At 48.2% G+C, this 22,430-nt stretch overlaps 1 protein-coding gene across 1 annotated transcript in view; it reads left to right on the top strand.

Moving 5' to 3' along the window:
* Window positions 1–1,614: 1,614 nt before the first annotated feature.
* Window positions 1,615–22,430, top strand: part of LOC149352371 (uncharacterized) — a 79,981-nt gene continuing 59,165 nt past the window's right edge. Inside the window, exons 1-4 of the mRNA XM_089577148.1 lie at window positions 1,615–1,674; window positions 2,495–2,603; window positions 14,653–14,771; window positions 21,089–21,272. Coding sequence (XP_089433274.1) covers window positions 1,615–1,674; window positions 2,495–2,603; window positions 14,653–14,771; window positions 21,089–21,272 — 472 coding nt within the window. The remainder of the gene's footprint in view (window positions 1,675–2,494; window positions 2,604–14,652; window positions 14,772–21,088; window positions 21,273–22,430) is intronic.

The raw sequence follows: 22,430 nt of genomic DNA, 5'->3' as shown, positions 1-22,430 counted from the left end.
GTCCTGCTTGGACCCTGAAAAGGGTCTGCAGTATGTACTATATATATATATATATATATATATATATATATAAAGATTGAGCAGACTAGGGAAGGGAAGGGAAAAGAGGTGCTCGTTATGACATACATGACAGGAGCGAACAGTGACTTAAACCAAGGAGCATAGGGGGTGTTTTTTTCCAATTTGAGGTGTTGATTAATTCGAAATTTACAGTGTAACTATCAGATGGCTTAAAAATAATTGATAAGAAAACAGAAGTAAAAACAACCACATGCCACCTGTCCTCCGAACCCGCGACCTGCGGTGGTCAGTCCACCACCAGCGGCCGCAGAACGCATTAGGAAGTGTGCGGCGGGCGGTATGCATGAGCGAGTTGTTCATACGTACAGTCGTGGACGAAAGAATATGCACCACGCCTGTAAATGTCTTCTGAAGCATCAACTAGTGAAAAGCAAAGGATGTTTGATGCGTATGCAAATTACATTTACTTTTGCTCTTGCACGTCGAGGCAGCAAACATTTCTATTTCCATTACGCAACGCGGCAGAAGAGTTTTAACGCGGAAGCGTGGTCTATATTATTTTGTTCCCGACTGTATATTACGCCTCTCCCTTTTGCCAGAGCGTTGAAGGATGGGCAAGTTGGGGATACATAGCTGGATGTAGCATTAAGCTACCAAATCGATGACATAGAAACACACACGACAACCACAACTTTTCTACTTCGATCTTCAGCGTTCAACCATTAGCGTGTAGAGGTTGTCATAAAGGCGGTGCACTGTCCCTGCCTACCGTACTAGCAGGGATGCGCCATACTTAAAGCCAAGGGATGCCCTTCGCAGGGTGCCTTGGAACTCTTCCACTTCGTGTTTTTCCGATCTACTTTTATGAGATAGCAGTTGAAGCCCCATCGGAATAGAAATGGGTCGTCGGTCATAGAACTTGCACATTGGCTGGAAAGAAGTGATGTCACAAAGACCGGAAGTGACATCACTTCTAGAAGAAACATCAACAGCTAATAAATCCATCGCATTCCCAGCTCAATGCTGTTAGGTGCCACTGTGCATTTCTTGTTTTCAGCCACGGAAAAGCGAGGTTCCAATCGTTCGGTGAGGCAGCTACGGTGCTCGCCGCCGTTCTTTTTCCATTTTTCACATATGAACGACCACCACTACCACAGTGCCAGTCATTGGCTGCGCTACTTTTATTCTGACACCGTCCCTATTCTCCTAGCCTATGATGCATGGAAGATGAAGGGGAAGAAGCGAAAGAGTGCCATCCTGCAGGCATTTTCTTCCCTCGCCGTACGTCCATGAAAGTGGCGACTGGCGGCTTGAAGGTCACACGTCTTGCGCAGCCGTCGCGAACCTCTCCCCTTCCTCGTGCAAGCTTCGGTCCGTGGAACAGGCCTGTTCCACGTGTAGGTCCTACGGCTGGCCTCAGGCAAGGCAAACGCGGTTGCCCCCGCTGGGGGTTCTGCTGTCCCGCAGGGCGCCCAGAGCCCGAGGCCATCCCAGCCGCGGCTGGCGACGCGGTCTTCCTCCCACGGCGGCTCGCGCACCGGCTCGCCAGGGCTGCGTTCCGGAGCGGTGCCCGCGGAACAGCACAATGCGCGGATGGCGCGCAGACCGCAGGGATCTTCAGTTCAGCGGATGGTGGAAGGTCTCCCGATAGAGGTGAGACGCTCAGCACTCTAGTACTGTTAAGGGTAAGCTGATTCAGCAGTGTTACGACCGCCTATTATGAAGCGACGAAATTAATCAGTTTATTGTAGCTGTCAGAAACTGCCAAAAAAAACCACCAAAACGGCCAACAGGATTTTCTGAACAGACGAACACAGAGTAGTTTTCATCAAAAGGTCTCGCTTAAATTCTAGGAATAAAGTGCAGCTCTACTTTTATTGCGTAATCTCTTAAGGCATGTCAAATGATGGTGTCTTTGTTACCACTGCGCGCAGGAAATAATAGAAGCGTAACAAAGTCGTTCCGAACTGAACACACGTCGAAGGCTAGTTAGTACTCGACGTATAGCACCAGGGCGATTCCACTAAAAACTGAAAGCAGTTTGTCTTCGCCCGGACGCTCTTGAAATATATGAACTTGCTACAGAAAGAGAACTTTTTGGTCAAATCAGCCCGTCAACCTATTTTTATCAACGAGCACAAATACCCGCATGCACACGATGAAAACTTCACAGGGAAATCCGATCAACTGGTGTTGCGAGTGGGATGCAAGAGGTCACTTGTCAATAACCAAATGCGGAGTAAGAATGCCTATAACCACATCATAGGGGAAGTAGACTTCCTAAACATATAGATGGAAAAATGAGCTGTCTATATCTATACGACGCACAAAAAGGAAATTGAAACGAACCTACATCGCAAACAGATGGTCTCATGCTCCCGTAAATTAGGCGTAGATGTTTTGCTGTTTTTCCACGTCAGTAGCTGGAAACTTTACAGTTTCTTTAAAGGAGGCTTTCTATCTTTCCTTACAGGAGAGTCCTCAGACGGCCAGTCCAGAAAGCGTACGACCGCAGCGCACGTCTCAGGCCCCAAGCAACGATTCACAGTGCCGCGCAAGTGCCCCGGCTCAACAGCACAGTCGTGAGCGGTTTCATGTAATCCAGCGCTTCCAAAACTGTCAACTACATCCAGGCAGTGACGGTGTCGTATAGCCTTGCGCTTTGAAGGAACGCTGAGGAGAAACTAAATTTGGCCTGCATCGATAGATTACCACATTATAAAGACAAAGACGCTACTTATCGGGAAAAAGTGCTTTTTAAGCTAGAAATGTTAAAACAATTACGTACACGTGCCGCCACCACTGGCCGATTTCGCAAGTACATTGCGGTGGTGGTGGTGGTGGTGGTATAAAAGCTTTATTGACAAACAAGGAGGGCAAGGCCCCGAAGTGTCGCAGTGTACTCAGTGGAGTGGCATCCTTTGTTCGGGACGTCCGTGGTCGAGGACGCCGCCCAGACCAGCTGGACTAGAGCTCTCTGTTGCACCAGTCCAGAGCTGCTAAGCAGGGTTGCCTCCCAGTCCTCCCGAGAGGGGTTAGGAACGAGTTCTAACGCTGAATTCTGTTGGCATCCCCACACCATGTGACCAAAGTCTGCCACCTCATCACATTGTTTGCATTGTTCACTCAATTTATGGTGAAAATGTTTTGCTACCGTTGGGCAAAGCAGCATGTTGGTTTGAAGGCGGCACAAAGTGCGTTCTTCCGCTCTAGATAATCTGCGCGCCGGAGGAGTATACTAATAACGGAGATCGCAGAAATAGGTTTGTATCTAGCTGAAGCGTAGTAAAGGGGTAGGTGCCACAGCCTGCTCAGAAGAGACAGGGCGCCGCGCCGGGAAATGAGCACTCGGGCGGCCGCGTCAGCAGCCCCGTTCCCCCTCAAGCCCTGATAGCCTGGGGCCCATATGATTCGTTTTGGGAAGGGGTCAGCGCCCCGAATGCATGAGTACAGAATTTTGCAAGCAAGGGGGAAACATGGCCCACTAGATGATTCTCAGAAGCTCTGCGAGATGCCATCAGAATGCTTTTGGATTCAGAAAAGGAGGCAGCCGGTGCAATTGAAACCTCCTCTGCGTCTACTGAATTCGGAGCTCGGAACGAGAGACCGTCCACTTGGGTTTCGCCTTGCATGACCGCCGCCGTGTAGTATCCCCTTGGTGATGAACCAGCAATTACAGTCCGCATAAAAGACTCCTGGACCGGTTAGAAAGTTATGTTCCAGCGCCCGAACACGCGCTGCGCGTCTGCTTTCGGGTAGATCGTTAGTCATGCTTCGGAGTAAGGCGTTGTAACCAGACCTTTGTGCTCCAGAGCTCCCTGAGGCGCACCCTGTGTCCCAACTACAATGGTGATGGATGCAAACTCTAGCTAACAGTCCACGTGTGGGGTCGGTCTGCATAATACATGCGTATTAGTTCGAGAGGGGGGCCTCCATAAGTTCTGCAAGCGAGCTGAGTGTACCCAGAGCAGACACCCTCTTGTTGGAGGTGCTGATGGGAAAGTCAAGTGCGCGTTTGGTATCTTTTCTTATGACCACGTCTATAAGGGTCGCCTCGTGTTCGGTGATGTGAAGGTACGGAACAACATACAAGACACGACTGACCACGAAGGCTTGGGCAAGACGAAGCGGATCCTTGCCGCGCAGTCTGCCGCGTTTGTTTGAGACTCAGCGGATCATATATCCGACCTGCTCTCCCATAGTTCTCAATTTATGCACTGTGCTCGTGTTGTTGGCCAGGTTGTGTATAAAGAGGCTGAGCACCCGAAGCTCCGAGACCACTCGGATCGGGCCACCAGAGAAGATCAGAATGAAAGAGGTGGTGTCCTTCAGGTCGGGGCGAATGTGAAAGAACTGGGGTATGGTCGATGCACACTCTAAGCTGTGCTCTGAGGCGTAGTGTTCTACTATGGAAGCGGCCCGTTGGAGGCGATCTTTCATGGCTCCCAAACTGCCTTGGTTGATCCATAGGGTAATACCGTCAGCGTATAAAGCTTGGTATAAGCCTTCCACTTTTTTCAAGGCCTGGGGAAGTACCACCATGATGATGTTAAAGAATAATGGGGAAAGCAGTCCACTGAGGAATGCCGCGAGTACCCATTACGTATGGGCCATGTTCTTCATAGTCGATGCGGAGGAGCGCTTGCCGATCCGAGAGATAATCTCGAATGCGAAAAAATATTTTGCGACCGTAATGTGTCAATCTGAAGTTAACAATAATACCCCTTTGCTTGACGTTACCGAATGCCCCTTTGAGGTCAAGGTCGAGGATAACTCTGTCATTGTGTTGTAGGGTGGTCCGGTGTGTTACCTCTTGATTTAGCTGCAGTAACTCGTCCTGTGCAGACAGATGCTGGCGGAAGCCAAACATCGTATCCGCAAAGTAACAATTGCCCTCCAGGTAGGGAGCGTGGCGCTCACGGACCATGACCTCCATGATTTTTCCCCCAGACGATGGGAGCAAGGTAGGTTGTCTGTGTTGATGGTCTTGCAGGCTTTGGGAATGAAGGTGATTTGAGCTGTTTTCCACTCTGTGGGGAGAGAGGCTTAGTCTCATATCCCGTTGACGTAATCCAGGATATAGATATGTTTCATCCGAAAGGTTTACTAACAGAGTGACGCTGATACGATCGAGCCCCGGAGCCTACCTCTGCGTGTCTTAGCCAACGCAGCCTTGAGGCTGTGCAGGGCAAAGGGATAGTCCAGCTGAGGATTGTCCCGACCCGTGTATGTGTACGTACGCCGCGGTCCGGTTCCACTGTTCGACGCGGGTATCAGTCGCACAGAGTATCCGCGAGCTGCGTGTTAGTGTCCTAGAAGTGGTGAAGCGCCTTGCGCAGCTGCTTCTGCTTTCCCTCCCTGGTATTCGAGGGGTCGATGAGGTTACGAAAGATATGCCACGCTACCGGGGTACGCATTTAGCGGGGAACTGCATTGCACCGATAGAACCAATTTGAGACACTGAGATGAACGGCATACGAAGCAGCCTGCTCACTCAGCTCGGCTATACGAAGTTTAAGCTTGCGATTGAATTTCTTTTTTAGCCAACGCTTAGTAAGACTGCGGCGAACCTTCCAGAGGTGGAGTAAATGGTTGGTCCACTGCAGGGGTGCCATCCGATGTATTGAGTAGGGTAAGGTACCGAGCCTGAGTTGTCGTGACGTGACGAGTCCAAACAGGGAACCCTTCCGTGAGCAACCCGAGGTGTAGGGATTGAGCCCGAAAGGCCGTTCAGTTTCTGAGCTTGACCTGACTCAAGTTCGTCAGACGGCCTTAGAGCGTATTGTTGTTTTGAGACAGTGGTCACTAAAAAAGGTCTTGTTCAGTTTATCCCACTGCTAGTGTCGTGCATTTTAGAGCGTAAGTTCTACTACGCCAAGTTTCCCAAGGTCATTCAGCAGTTCAACTTTGGCCTTGAGCCGGCTTCGCGCGGGTCTGGCAGATGGTAGTGATATCACGCCACACCACGTGACTCCACAGCTACACCGCGGCCCTCGCTCTTCCGTCTCCCCATGGCTGCTTCGCGGACCTAACTGCTGAATGACGTCACGCTCTGACACGTGACATGCTGTAGAGAGGATAAAGAGCTGCTTCGCGGCGCTCGATCCTCAGTATGGCCATAGACGGTGCGGCGGCAACTGGGCCGTCTGTGCCTTCGCTTCATTGCAAGCGTCAGGCCGAATCTGATGATCCGGCGGATGTAGCTTGGCGGAAAGCCAAACTCGCTAACCCGAGAGAACAAAACTATGCCATACAGGCTGCCGAGGCTCCCGGACAACGAGAAGCCAGACTGGCTCGCTATCGAGACGCTTATCAACTAAGCGCGGAGGCGTGCCAAGCTTGCAGCGACAGCAGAGGCTGTAGTCGACAAGGGTGGAGTGAGTGAATCTGCGATGGACGTGAGCAACGAGCGCCTGACCAACTATACCGTTCGCCTGCTGAATGCATCAAGTAAAGGAAAACCAAGCTAAACCAAGCATAACCGACCTTACACTCGTCACACTAGGTTCAAGCCATGTCTAAACCAGCCTAATTTTTTGGCGAGAGGGAGGTCCGGGCACGTATGGCAGTATACCGTACTGCCAATCCACACAGGATTAGTTGGGCCAGTTCAGAAGGGAGAATCGCAATGTGGAGTGGAGGTCTGCCAGCTCTACTAACTCCGGGAGACCGTTTGGGATCTCCCGGACATAGCCCCATGATGGCTAGGGGCGCTCAAGTCCACCACCACCACGAGAAGGTCAGGTCCCGCCTTTTGAACTGCTTTTAATAAGATCTCGTTAAAGAGAATGCTAGTCGATTTAGGTGGGCTGATATGTTAAGTATGTGGACACTACGGTCTTGGCGGCGACGGGGAAGGATGCGCACCATAGTGCACTAGTGTTCCTGTGGATGGTCCAGGTCTACTGAGAGAGCAGCACACTCCTTATGGACGAAACCCGAAGTGGAGGGTCCCCCTTAATAGATTTATAGCCGGGCAATTTCGCCTGTTGTCCGGTTTCCTGAAGGGCCGCCACATCAGGTGTAGGGTCCATGGTCTGCAGGTAAAGATGGAAACTGGGTTATGTTGAATGTTTCTTTTTGCTGCTTAAGTTGTCCAGCCCTTCTAAAATTGTTGAGGGGGAAGCACCTCTGCGCTAATCGTGCCAGGGGAGGGAGGCTCTGAAGGGACCCCGACATCCTGGTTGAGGGTTGTACCCAGGACTACTTTACGACGGCGTAGCTGCGGGGAGAGTATACTTGCCTTGAGTTCTTTCAGCTATGGGGCTAGCAAATCTTGAGTGGTTTCAAGGAGATTGGCCATCATGGTTTGCTTGTGATTTTGCTACCCACCCTTAATTGCTGCCTGGACCGCAATATTCTCCTATTGCGGTAGTAGTTAGTTGCTCCTGGGTGGTCCTAACTTGCCCATCGAATACAGGGTGTTTCACCTAAGACTTTCTGCAATTTTTAAAAATAAGCTATTTGAATTAGATGCGCGCTTTTTCTGGCATAGCATTGTCAGTAGTGTAGTACATCATAATGCAGCTAAGACGTGCTAACTAGCAGGCTAGTTATTTTTTAAATTTCGCCTACATCGAAATATTAAATTTCGCCTACATCGCGCCAAAATACATGCGGTTTGAGAAGCTTGCAGGCAAAGCAACCTCTCCAGTGCACGTAACTCGTCGAAATAGCCAAAATTTGTTGGGCCACAGCGCCGAGGATAATCGCGTTATCGAAATTTTAAAAACGGATATGGACATTACTTACGGTGGGCTGCATGCCTCTCAATAATTAAGGAGCCCAACGGTAATAGTTTAAAAGTTAACTATTAAATATTGGTTAACAAGCCTGCTAGTTAGCACGTCTTAGCTGCATTATGATGTACTACACCACTGACAATGCTATACCAGAAAAAGCGCGAATCTAATTCAAATAGCTTACTTTTAAAAATTGCAGAAAGTCCTAGGTGAAACACCCGTTATATCTGACGCACTGTGTTCTGTGACGGCAGAAAGTTAGGTGGGCGGATGAGATTAAGAAGTTTGCGGGGATACAGTGGCGGCAACTGACAAAGGACAGGGTTAATTGGAGAGACATGGGAGAGGCCTTTGCCCTGCAGTGGGTGTAGTCAGGCTGATGATGATGATGATGATGATTACTGTTTTCAGTGCTCTTCGGCTTTAGCTGGAACGGTTATAGAAACACTTGTCCGACCGGAGAAGTCCGATTACGTATCGCTGTCTGAGCTGGACTGGGCTTGCATATGGTCCGCCTCCGGTGGCGGAAGAACCTTGGCTGCCCTAAACGTGCATCTGATTGTGGTGCGCCGACACATATACATTGCGGTGCGTTGACACATGTCTTTTGCGAATCCCAGAGGCTAGACTTAGACTATAACTCCATTCACCTAAAAACAGGGATAATGGAGTCCTTTTCGGTACAGCCATCATAAGTTCGAATGGAGTAGCCGGGAAAGTTTTGAATGCAATGCTATCGGTAGCAAGTGCGTGTTTTGTGACCAGACAAACGTCAACTTGCCCATAAAGAGCTAAACAATTTATATTTTTTTTTACAAGAAAACAAGAATTGGTTCTGGTTGGGCTGAGTGACCTTTTAAGACCTCAAGAGTTTAGCCCAAGCTGTGCATGTATTGATTCAGTGGGTAATAAAATGACCTAACCACTGTCAGCTGTATTCGCGCAATGTCGGAGCCAGAGTTAACAATGGGTTCAAACCTAGGCTCAGTCAAGGAATGGCAGCCCGATTACAAGTAAGAGCTAAGTGAAAAACTGTACGTGAACGCATTCTACTTCCCGGTATAATAGATAATTTTTCTTCCAGATTTATTGCATTTTTATTGCTCGCTTCATGGAGTAACTGATCCCGGCGATAGCTTAGCCTTGCCCGAGCCAAAGATGAGGTGAAGTAAGATAAGAAGGGAACAGCTTGGCTTTTCTCACAACGCGATGAATTCATATGTGTATTGTTTATGACAAAAATGGGAACGAAAATAAAGATAGCAGTGGAAGCATTAAGGAAGGAAGGATGAAAGTTAGGAATAAGAAAAGAGGGAAGAAAGATGGAAATAAAAAAGAAAGAGAAAAAGAAAAAAAGGAAAAAAGAGAGAAAGAAAGATTAGGTTTATGGTTTATGGGTGTTTAACGTCCCAAAGCTACTCAGGCTATGAGGGACGCCGTAGTGGAGGGCACGGAAATTTCGACCACCAGGGGTTCTTTCACGTGCACTGACATCTTACAGTAATCGGGCCTCTAGAATTTCGCCTTCATCGAAATTTGACCGCCGCGGCTAGGATCGAACCCGCGTCTTTCGGGGCAGCAGCCGAGAGCCGTAACCACTGAGCCAACTCGGCGGCTTGAAAGAAAGGAAGGAAGGAAAGAGAGAAGGAGAAAGGGAACACATCACGAGAAGCCCTGCAGTAAATTCAGGACTTATGAAGATTTAGGCCGCCGCTTTGCAAGGAGGTTATAAGAATATGTTTCCGCGTATCCGGTATAAGAAGCCTCACTCGTGACCTTGTAGCCGAGGTGGTGAACGGTAGGAAAATGTTTTACCGCAATAATTGTTCGGTCACATTTAGTCTGACTGACAGATTTATGTAGAAATGGTGGTCCAGTATACTACATTAAGGTGGCCATTTCCAGTTCTGGTGAGGTGGTGTGTCTTTCGCAGTTCCCTATTGAGCACATTCAGTTTTGCACCTTGACTCGGCTAGCTTCACTGGCACTCGGCTCTGTACGCTGGGATGAGGCAGCATCCCAGGTCTGGCTCTTAGACAGTCCCATTTCTTTACGATTTCTTATTTGCGGCAGAGCTGCGATGGATTCAAAATTTGAGCAGCTTGCGTCCTGCATGCTTGGTCTACATTCTACGTTTTTCGCAATCTTCGTCCGACCTGAATTGACTTATGGGGTATTCCAGTCGGCGATCCGGTGCACGTTTTCTTGCTCTGAGAAACCGAAAAGGATGTTGGAGTGAGAGATTAGGATTCATATACTGAGTTCTGATTTTACCACGACGGATGTATCTTGCTCCTTCGCGGATTCGGAGAGCTGCTCCGCATCACCGATTGGGATACGCCGTTAGTTAACTCACATACGCAAACTTCTCATTTCGTTGCCCTAAACACTACATAGGGATGTGAAGCTTGCCCTGCTTTCTGCATTAAATCTGTAGCCGTTTTAGATTTGCGAGGCAGCAAGACTACTACAGTCTGTCGTAAAATTAGCAACGAAATAGAAGCTGCAGCTATAGCGCAGCGAGTCAGTGCGCCGATTCCTGAAAGCTGTTCACGCCTTAGCTGAAAGGGTCCGGGATTCATCCGCTTCTCAGCTATATCACACGCTGGGCGATCATGATTGCCGAGATCTTGGACGCGAACCACTCACTCACCATTCTCACGAGCGAAAAGCTTTGAGAATTCGGGTCCTTGATTTGCTCGCGCCATGCTGTATAGATTCCGCTTCAGTGCCACCAAATTGCGGAACAGGGTGGAGCTACAGTAAGTATTGGAGATCTCTTTCATTCGACGCGCGAAAGCGAATGCGATACAAAAAAAAATAAGGGCACTGTTACCCCGCCCAGGCAAGACGTCCTTTGCCGGCGGGTCTACTTGGAAGGTCGCGCCTACGTCGTTAACTACCGTTTGAAAGGCTCGCGGGCTCCCGCCGAGAAGCACTCCCAGGGCATCAGCAGCGCTCTGAATGTCGCGGAGGCTTGAGATGGCGGGCCGTTCAGCGATGTGCGAGCAGGATTTGACCGATGAGCCGCCCCACCAGGATGATGACGGCCAGATAACGACGTTCGTGTCCCACTGAGCGTCGGCGATAGTCGTATCTTCTGGGCGCGACAGCTGCGCCCCGGGACTGCTTAATTACTGCGTTGATCGTCAAATGAGGCAAAAATCCCCGACTAAACACAATACAGCGTCGCGTTTTGTACACATAAAAACAGTTTCACAGAGATTAAAATGGAGGCTTACAGCACGCTATAAGCGCTCTTGAGCTGTTTATTTCAGTTTTAAAGCGGGGAAGCGTTGCTGTAGCTTTCACCATAGTAATCAGAGTGATCGTGACAAAATGACCCGGGCATGTTATATCGGCTTCGCGTGCAGAGCTTTTCGTGCCCTATCTACCTGGGTCGAGAGAGTGTTTAAACAGCCTAGTCGATTAAAACACTAACTTTCATTTCTTTTCAATTTTATTTCACTCTCTTCATCATAATCTGCCGCGCGTGCTGTTCGGCACCGGTAATGGCAGTGACGAGCGCGTGGAGAGGTCGAAGATATAACAACAGTGAAGCAAAACTAGGAAGGGTTTCCGGAAACGAATCTCACGTTTGTGTGAAACATAAATGGTGAAAAAGGAGTGTGGTAGGCAGGACTTGGGGTTCAGGCGTACGCTTACGATCGACGTAAGAAGTTCCCATGCATTCGTACTTTCATGGCATCTCGCGTGGGCTCAGGAAGGTAGCAGTGAAGTGCCGCAATGGGGAGGTGGTACGCAGCTGAGGCCAAGCTCAGCAATGTGCGTGGGGGAGTATGAGAGAAGCTTAAAAAGGGCATCGGCATTGGAAGGAAAGGATGCACAGTCTCTCATGACGCTAGAATGACTTCGTGCAGAAACAGGTATTGTTTACAATATACATTTGTCTTGCGCAAAAAAATATTATGGAAAAATAAACAGCGACATCAACATGCGGCCAAAAGAACATGAAAAAGTCTTCGCAAAGATCGCCGTTATGTAATCTTGCGCTGCAGTGCCAAGAATTCACAAAACGCAGGAAACGAAATTGCTCGCCGGGTTGGAGAAGTGCTACGATTAAGTTCAACGGCGCGGTCAACTTTGCAGAGTACTCGTCGAGGCATACCTCGTCGTGACGTCACAGGACACATGTGTCGCGAGACGTTCGGTTTCGTTGCAGAAAAGAGAGATGGCCTATCTGGATAAGCGCTCGCCGCTCCATACCCCCGTTTAATGCTTTTGCTGTAGCTTGGTTGCGTGCGCATTTTTTGGGTGCTGTGTTTTCTGCGTTTTTCAATAAGATTGCCAGTTGGTAGTCAGCCACATGCGTCTTTCTCTGTTAGTCCGTTGTGTAACTTCGCGCTGGCATAATACGAACGATCACCAACTTGTCAAGTTCTCTATACTGTTGGAATGTAACTTCTTCATTACCCCGGTCGTATACTAGCTAAACCTTGCTATTTTAAATGCGGCGTATTTTCTCAGGATGTACCACCAAATTCAGTGCACTCCTTTTGTCTGTAAACAGCCTCCTTTTCTTTTAGTTGTACGACTAGAATGTCATTAAAGGATGAATTAAGAAACAAGAAATATGACACTGAGCTATAGTTCGAATGTGGCTTAGGGAAGACTCGGTCCTCTTGTCGAAATATAAAAAAGCAGCCTGTGGCTGTCCTCTTCCTTGTTCAGTTTGTGTGTAATTCATATCGAAGGTAGTTCCAGCTTTGGGAGCACCGCGGAATGCCGTCTTACTTTGGTATGCCTGCCAGAATAAAGACGGACAGTGATATCATGCTATGTTGTAGAACGTTTTCTTTGATTCCTGTTCTTTGTGAGAAAAACATCCCGCATTTTGTACTACTTTTGGTTTTCTATTATTTTCTCACTACTAAGACATGTTGAACTGGTGTCCAGTAATTTGTGACGGCATGCTATTTAAATTATGATTAATTATATTTGAATTTATACCACTATTACTACTCTTCGCTCTAATCAGAAGGTCTTAGCATAGCGCGATCCATGACCTGCTTGCGTGATCCGCCCCCGAGCGCCACCAGTGTGCACGCGATGATTAGTCCCTATACGCTTCAGGCGTGCGCGCCGCTTGGTGGCACCTGGCGCTGTCTCTATCCTAGCCTGCAGTAACGTGGCTTATTGACTGCATTTGATAATAATAAAAAATTGGAGGACGCTTAAGCTTCGCCTTTAGGAGTGCAACGTAAAAGCATGTTGGAGCGCTGCCGGGTGTCCACGGAACGCCACCGCCCGTTCGGCGCGACGCCTTGCCCGTTGGAAACGGCTTTGAACGTAACGCATTTTTGAGGAAAGGAAATAACACAGTGATTGCCTTACATCTCGGTGGACACCCGAACCGCACCGTAAGGGAAGGCAGGAAGGTGGGAGTGAAAGAAGAAAGACAGAAAGAGATGCCGAATAAAGGAAATAAAAATTGGATTTGAGGAAAGGAAATGACGCAGTAACTGCCTCACATATCTCGGTGGACACCCGCAGCCACTGATTATAGGTCGCCGGTTCGAACTCCTGCCGCAAGCTAGGCTCTAACTTAACTAGTGAGTTTATGCTGCAGGAAACGCTGAATCGTATGACACTATCCGGAGCATTCCGCGGCAAACGGTTGGCATGCATGATACAATTTTTTCCCGACGCGCGGTGCCGACTACTACTACTACGACGCAGACGGCTTTTCGACCGAACGAGCTGCATACGCTGTCGTTGAATACTTGCGTTATTTGCCAAGTATTATGATGTGTGTGGTGAGGCATTCCAGCCACGCATGCTCAGTAAGAAAAGAGTTACTGTCGTCATAGTCAGTGTAGCAAAAATTCAGCGGAAATTATGCTGTGTATTTTGTTTTCTGGCAAAAACATATCCCAATGCCGTATGGCGCCCGGGAACGAATACACAACTTGCGACTAAACAAACTACGGTGTTTAACTGGTTTTGGTGGTCGATGCACTGGTCGAAGCGGGCATAGCGCTGGGCATAAATTATGATTGATAATCTCAGCGCCCTGCTCAAATTTTGACTTTACATACGCCTCAGCGCTTAATAAGAAAAGTCTTTGTCATCAGTAGCCTCCCCAGATCCTCCCCTTTTTCACTCCTTCTGACAGCGGGCGTTGTATAGGTCTGCGTCATTTATTCGCCCGGTGAAAGATATGTCAGGCTGAATGAAAAAGCAGGCATTTTGATTTGAAACAGGTCATATAACGCTAAATATTTTCGCAGGCTAGCTCGAAAAATCAAGACTTCATGAAGTGAAAAGTAGTGAATATTGATCAGGCTTGTAGAACTTGGGCGGTTTTGAAAGCGCCGATCAATACAGAGAGGACCGCCGCGGCGTGGCAAATAAATACTATGCGTACCCATAGCTTAACTTGTCACAACTTTTTTTTTTTTTCTGTGCAGTGCGCAGGCGCCCCTTTCTGTTTCATAGGGTGGTCGGCATAAAGTTACGGAAAACTTATGCTTGAAGAATTGCCGAACTCCTATGTGCATGTATTCAAATATGGAGGAGCAGTGGGTAACCCAAGGGCAAGTGCACAGACCGACGTCAGTGACTGCAACCGTTTTAGTGTTCACAATGAAGTGTTTGGCGTCGGCCCATATATCTAAATGCGGCCGCATAGTTAGAATTTAATTCGGCGACGTCGGGACCGGCAGCTGAACGTTAAAGCCACTGAACCACCTCGATGGATGCTATTGAAGTGTGGATGTCACATATATAAGAGCTCTCCGGAAAGGCCTGGCGAGATTTCGGGAGCTGTGTGCATTTTGCACGTTTGAACTTTATCACGCCAGATAAGCCGACTCCAAGGTTTTAAGTAAATGTTCCATTGCTTTTGTGTTGTTTATCCTGATATCAGGTGCATCCACCGAACTACAATCTATTCTGGTCCACAGAACTTCAGAACCATTTCCCGGGGCCGACGATCCAGCTTCAACATCCCCGTCTGGTGCTGTTACGCCCCACACGCCTTCAAAGGTGGCAAGTGAACCTTTTATGTTCACTAGTGGCATGACATTCTTTTTAGCTTCTTATTCTCGGCTTTACGTAATGATTTAAACTTTGCTTACCGCTAACAGTTCATTACTGCGGAAGCTTCCTCGCAGTAGTCAAAACATGCTTTTAACGTTCTACGTGGACAGCAACACTATAGAGACATTTCCGAGCTTGTTTCCTGCTCGGGTGGCTGCCGCGTGCTCGCCAGGCCATGAAACGCCATGAATGTAATACGTCCGCACACCAGATACGTCAACAGTAATTGGGACTTTTTCGGCACTTGAATCAGAACCTCTCAGGCGGCGCGACACAACTACATAGACAGCGTCGCTAAAGGCGGGATTAGACGACGAGCTAAATCGCCCTTTGGAAACTGATGCACCTGGGTCGTGTGACACGGCGATGATTTGTGAGAACCGCTGCGTGCCCGCGGCTTGCAGCACAGATAAAGCCAGACGCTAGCACTGCAAGGGACCATGAAATTGTACTACATACCGAGGTTAGGAAAAGCGCATGAATGATCGGTATTTCATTACTCGTCATCGTAGCGCAAGCATTTTTAAGCGAGCTTGGGCAACAAGGAAGAAAGATATCGCCTATTAAAAAATGATGCTAATCCTCACTCTCCTCTCCTTATACACGCCGATGCTCCAGAAAAAAAATTAACAGGTCAGGACTGGAACCTCCGTGCTCTCCGCGTTCCATCCTGCCCATGCTTCCTGGGCGCGCCCGATGACGTCAATGGGCTCGTCCAGACTGCCCACTGACGTCATTGGAGTATTGGACGCATGATGAGGTGTCGCCCTAATTGGATGCGAGCTACTGAGAGCAGATATTTAAAAAAATGTTTTTAAAGCATGAGGTTCACGCAGAGCTTTCAAATTTCACTCGAACCTCAAAGACCATCTCTACACAAGTAACACTTGTTGCTGGGCTAGTCGGTGCATTATTCTTCGTACAAAAGTTAGCGCAAAACACAAGACACCCACAAGAAAGGCGGACAGGACAACGCGCTACCGGGTACCAATCCCTTCTTGATACAAAAAGTGATGTGCCTGGCGCAGCAGGCTGCCCATGATATGTCGGTGACGATGGTTGACACTTGTGAAGAAGGTGATGAAACACTTAGTAAAGGGCCCACAGTATTGGAAAGGTACTCAAGTAGCACTTGTTGCTGGGCTAGTCGGTGCATTATTCTTCGTACAAAAGTTAGCGCAAAACACAAGACACTCACAAGAAAGGCGGACAGGACAACGCGCTACCGCGCCAGGCACATCACTTTTTGTATCAAGAAGGGATTGTTACCCGGTAACTGCGCGGTGCAGACGCTGCGACAGCACGGCGATTGACTAGTTATGACAAGCTGTTGTGTTGTTCAGTGCACTTGCTGCCCTGGAAAAGGACAGTGGTTACTACGTTTTTCTTCTTCGATGTAATTTAAGGCATTTGAGTCACAGAATTGCGAAGGATTATGTTGCATTCATTGCTCGAACGTAACTGCTGCTCACTAGGCCCCGAGTTTCTCGGGAAGCACGGCAGATGATTTGTGAAATAAGAACTGTTTAGGCCCAGTTAATGTCAGCTTTTCAGCTTTCAGCTTTTCTGAGATTTTTTCTAGCTTATTACAGCACCAAATGTGCATAATTAAAGGCTAAATATCTTTTTCAAACATCTGTCGAGACCAAATGGTCACATCTTCCCGATTGCTTCCATTTAGAGCCATGTTTAGCAACAAAATCATACAGACAGTTGCGTTGCCATCTGGGTGATGCAGATAAGGCCTACCTGAGGATACGAGTGATGACGTCTTCCTAGCTGCTAAGTCATGTTAATCAAGGACAAATCTCATTAGAAGGTTAGCGGTTTATTTTTAAAAACAAAAAAAACATGCCAGGAAAAAATTACAAAATATCACTGATTCGCAAAGAAACGTGACAAAATGATAACTACATCTTTGAACCCCAGCTTTCGTGCCTTCGGGATTGGCAAACAACTAGTTCAGTCTGACGCGGTTTAGAACTCAGCTGATCAATGATTATGAAAAAAAAATGTCGTAGGGGTTTAACTTAGCTAAACTGAACGCATGTGAGAAAGCAGGGGACAGTTAAGCTCCACCTTCAGGGCTTTAGCGGGTTAATGCTCATATATGCGGAATTGGTCATTCTCTACTTAACATTCAAAAATGCCGGCGAGTCCTCATATACCACCACCAGCGCAGTGGTGCAGCGGTCAAGCGATGCGCCACTGCACGGGCGGTTGGCTGTTTCTATCACAGCCGCAGGTAGGCATTGTGCGACCCATGTTGCTCTTCCCTAGCAACCTCTCGCGACCAGTCAATAATTTAACTACCACCTTCCAGGGCAGATTGCGATGTCGCCCTAAGGCTATGTGACCGAGGTGGCGCGACGCCCTCCTCTCTTTGGCAACAGCTGGCGCGATGCTCCTCCGAACTTGCCCGAATTACTCGGGTAAGCTCGGGTTAGTTTGGAGCAAAAGACAAAAGTTTTGTTTGGGGTTGGACAAGACAGTGCACAAGGCAAGATTCTCTCTCGTGGTTGGTACGTCTGGAATACTGCTTTTGCACCAAACTTCTTTCAAACTAGTAAGGTACTCTTATTTCTTCTCATTCGTTTTAAAATACCTGTTATATATCTTTTTGTCAGTCTTTGTTCAAAATCGCTCAGATTCGACGTGGATAAAATATTTCCAAACGCGGCGTATGTGTCGATTATGCTTACTGACTCAAAAGACAAGCCATTCGCGAGGCAAACTGATTATCGAACCTAAGATGCCTTCACCAGCCATTCCAAGAACCTCTCGTAGGGAAGTATTTATTGCCATTTTTTAATGCATCAACAACCACACTCCTCTGCTAACAAATATATTAGTGTAAATAGTAAACAGCGCTCTGTATAACCCAAGGAAATATCAATAAACAGCCTCTCGTCCTGACAGCAAGTGTGGGAATGCGCGAATGCAATGTGGGTATGAACCGTGTACCCCCTCTCGCTAGCAGCGTGGCAGTGAAATTCAGTCCAAGAACCTGGCAACCCCGGTTGACTTGTCACTACATCACTGCAGATATGCTAAACACTCTGGGCTAAACTCTCAAAGGGGAGTAGGAAAAACGAAGGTCGCCTTCTTTTCGCGAGACTATCTGCTGCGGTTGTCCAGAGACGCCGGCTTGCCGCCTCAGCATCGCTAGCCGTCGGTTGCGGCAATAAAATTGGTCATACCCGCTGCTGTGAGCGAAAGGCAAAAAAAGATAGAGTGTGAAACATGCCGGCCCAATACATGCCCGATGGATTTCAGCTATGCTCTGTTTGCGTCACGCAAACGAAAGGAGCCACTTCATTCCACTTTCCTACGTTTCTTTCGCACCGGAGGGAGTGGGCGGACGCGGCTTTGCTGCAGCTCGAAATAGAGCATCACGATTGATTGAAAAGTGCTCGTAATTTAGTACATGCGGGTCAATAAATTTTATAGAAATCCTGCTTTCGTTGTACAAAAGAAAACGACGAAAAGGAAACGAGGAAACGACGGATAAACGAAGTTTATTTCTGTTATGCAGAGTTTTTCGGAGCATGAGCTGTGAAATATTGCGTACTTTTGTGTAAATGACTAAACTTCACCGCTGCCGTGGTGGCTCAGTGGTTATGGTGCTCGGCTGCTGACCCGAAAGACGCGGGTTCGATCCCGGACGCTTTGGTCGAATTTCGATGGAGGCGAAATTCTAGAGGCCCGTGTACTGTGCGATGTCAGTGCACGTTAAAGAACACCAGGTGGTCGAAATTTCCGCAGCCCTTCACTACGGCGTCTATAAAAGCCTGAGTCGCTTTGGGACGTTAAACCCCATAAACCAAACGAGACTAAACTTCACTATTTCGCTATTCTCTTATGTAACTCCGTCTAGAAGTCCCAAATGCGCAGAATTTCCGGAAGAAACGGCAAACTTATCTTCCAAAAGGCATGTTGCCGCACTGCCCTCAGTGCAGCCGAACGACAGATTAAACCAAAATGGTGTACACAAGAGTCGTGTCTCCACCCTGGAAAGCTGCACTGGCCCGTCGAGGTATCCTAAGCCCTTACGTGTTGCAGCCACTCCCGGAGTTGCCATGTGCGCGTGAACCTCGCGTCAGTCGCATGGAGGAACAGCGTCGCGCAGAAGCTAGGGCGAAGGACGCGGCACCAAATCAAGCGGCTACAGGGCTCGCAAGAGGGAAGATGCACAAGCGAAGCAGAAGCCGTCCCATCCACCTAAGTGTTCGCGGCAGCAGCCATGGGCCGAGATGAACCTTAAGTCACATGCGAAACCCGAGGCATGGCCGCTCGGACTGCAGGCAGGCCTTTAAAACGTTGCGGTTCATGCAAAAGCATAACACACACCCACACGCACGCGCACATACGTGCACGTACATGCACACGCACGCACACAGAGGCACACGCACATGCATGCACGCACGCAGATGCACACGCACACTGACACAATGTAATTACAACACGCTAGAAAACACGACGGTTTTCTGACTTTTCGGCTGGGAACGAGTCAGTAAATACTTTTTATATTTTCAAGCGCATGGCAGTCTACTTGATAAGTACATAGAAGTCACCAGAAATTGAAAAACATAAGATATAATTCACAACATTTCGACTGGAGGACTTGCGTTTTTCGAGGAACAGCCCACTCCAAAAACGCTCGTCCTCCAGCCGAAATGTCGTGAATTAAATCCTGTTATGTTGTTCAATTTCTGGTTACGTTATTTTATAGTGATCAATAAGCTGCCAAGAAAGCACTTTTGATATATATATATATTGGTTTATTGGGGTTTTAACTTCCCAAAGCGACTCAGGCTATGAGGGACATATATATATATATATATATATATATATATATATATATATATATATATATATATATATATATAATTGTTATTCGGCTTACCCGCAAAGACTGAGGAAAAGAGAAGCGACGCACTAAAGTGCAAGCATAACCAACCCCCAACCACGAAAAAGGTGTCAGTCCACTGTTACAAAGGGCACTATCGGTCCTGAGTGAGTTCCGATCAGGACTGAAGTTTGTTACGCGCTGAACATGCTACTTTCTCACACGATGCTACTAGATCCTGATCAATAAGTTGGCCTGCTACTTGCGAAGTGGCGCTGCATATATCCGCAGCTCTATATCCTGTAGCAAACAAAACCAGTTCGTAAGCAAGGCGGAGTAGAAATTCACTTTCGAGAGAAATGCTGCGTTGTAACTTTTACGTTATCCTCAAGGAAGCAGCTTGGTGACTTATTAGCTCACAATTTAATGTTCAATAAAACGGAGAGTTAAGCTAGTTGGTGCATACTGCTGGAAAAAAAGAGCGCTGAGACGAGAGACAAAGAAAAAAGAAGCTCAACCAACTAGCTCAACTCTCCGTTTTATTGAAGTTTATTTCTTGTACATGAGCCCTGTTCCATGAGTTAATCCCACTCCACTTGACAACCAGGCTGCATTGGCTTCACTAATCGCTCTTTGTGCTTTCAAGGCACGGTTAGCCTCGTGGTATGCGAGTCGTGCGCTGTGTCCGGTTGTGGTTCAGGTGTTGTGCGGCGGTACGCCAAAACAAAAAAAAAACAGCGCCGATACGAGGGGCAAAGAAAGAAGAAGACAACAGGACCGGCGCTGTTTTTTTTTCCAGCAATTGAATGTTACCCGAGCGAGTGTTCCCCGAGCACCTGCCTCTTCTAGATCAGGGTTGAAAATCTCGATGAGACATTGGGAACCGGCTTAGCACCAAGCTGTATTAAGCATGATCGGGGCTGAAGCTGGCCGTGTAGCAACGCCGATTCTGAACTGAGTAGCATCTCAATCGACTAAGTGAGGATCGAAACTGTCCGTTTGGGTATCAGAGGCAATGCTTGTATGAACGAGTGACGTTCTCGCCTTAGGATGTATCTGTTTTCTTCCAGCCTTGTCTGCATAGAGTTGACACGGGCCATCCAACCTGTCCTATGCTTCCCTTTCTTTCTAGTGAAGGTTTTCAACAGGCGGGCGGTCCGCTGAAATCCCATGACGTCACAAATTAATCCATGAAGCGGTCTCACTGTGCATATCCACCTTAGCAGCCCCGCATCCCATTGAAAGGAGGGCGCAGAAAGAGCAGCCGTTTGAAAACCTGTAGCACAGGGCTGCAATGTGTCAATTGCTCAGAGATTAGCTTATTATTTAGCATATAGACATAAGAACGGCACCGAAGTTTCATAATCAGGTTTTTCTAGTGAACTGCTACCGGCAAAATTGTTGCCACGAACAGGTGTCAATCGTCGTGGTCGGCCAGCCAAGTTCGTCGCCGAGTCACGTCCACAAGTCTTCGTCTCAGCGTTCCGTGCAGAGCCAAAGGAGCTGCAGCTCGCTGACCGACCATCTAGTCTGCCGCTACTGTTTCAGGGACGATCACCCAGAAGACATGGTGGCGCCGTGCCGATGCATAAAGCGAAGTAAGTATATGCCCTTCTGCTGGCTGTCATAGTGTAGCCGAGAGCGCGCTCACCTAAAGATTGATCAAGCGAGGCTCTGCAGAGTAAAAGGAAGCGAAGAATTTAGACCAGGTGCTGCTTTTCCCACGCAACGCTTGCCCTTCTAGCGCAGCCCCATACAAGCGGCAGAAGCAAACGCAGTGTGACTCGAACATAGCCGGATAGTTATAATTTCATTTAATATATACGAAAGCATAAGAGTGCCATGTTGGCGAAAACTGTCCGTTGTCCGTCTGAAACCTCTAAGTACGTCGTGTAAGGTGAACAAAGAAGATAGAAGTCCTGATATGAGTGACAACAGGTGACAAGTAGTAGATAAGAGCACTAAGCCAACAATCATTATTGACGTTGTGACTAATCATGACTCAACAAAGAGATGACTGAGAATGTGTTAACAAATGAAGGTGACTTAGATACTTTACCGATAATCACTAAAGCCAAAATGACTCATGGCGCTATGACTAACCATAACTCATCAAATAAAAATGACTAAAATCACTCGGCAAAATTAAGGCTGACTAAGAATGACTCAGCAAAATCACAAGGCGAATGCTTTCGAAATTCCTTCACGTCCATGCAGCTGAGCGCCCCTAAATTTTTGCTACGCAGCCAGCCGCTCCGCGCTCTAGAAAAGCAGCTTACGAGTACACACCTTGTGGGGTTGAAATGGGGGAATAAACACGTTCTCCCCGTTTAAGCGCGGCTGACACAGTTCAAAACCGCGATGACCCCACCCCGTGATCGCGTACGCTACTGAGCGCACGCCGACCACGGCGGGCCGTGCCCTACGGGAACAAAGGAACGACACACTGGCTGACACAAACAAGGCATTTATTGCTATAGCAACAATAACGCCAGCTAGCAACAAAATACACTGAGGAATCTAGGATGTCCGACTCACCAACACGGCTACGAGCGAACGTCCGCCCACGGTAGGGCAAAGGGATAAACTCCGAGATCGAGCGGGTCGGGCTCGGCGGGAGTAAGTTCCGGCCAAGAGGCGCCCGTCGACGAAGAGCGAAGCTGCGAGCGAAACGTCTGCTCGCTTCCCGATGCCGAGCAGAAGAGAGCCAGCTATCCCCCGCGCGCGCGCAGCAAAACGCCATCCGTGGCGCTGGT

Source organism: Amblyomma mixtum, chromosome 3 (genome assembly GCF_055824585.1).
Source record: "Amblyomma mixtum isolate Tamu chromosome 3, ASM5582458v1, whole genome shotgun sequence".
Taxonomy (NCBI): Eukaryota; Metazoa; Arthropoda; class Arachnida; order Ixodida; family Ixodidae; genus Amblyomma; species Amblyomma mixtum.
This window is presented reverse-complemented; position numbering and strand designations above follow the sequence as displayed.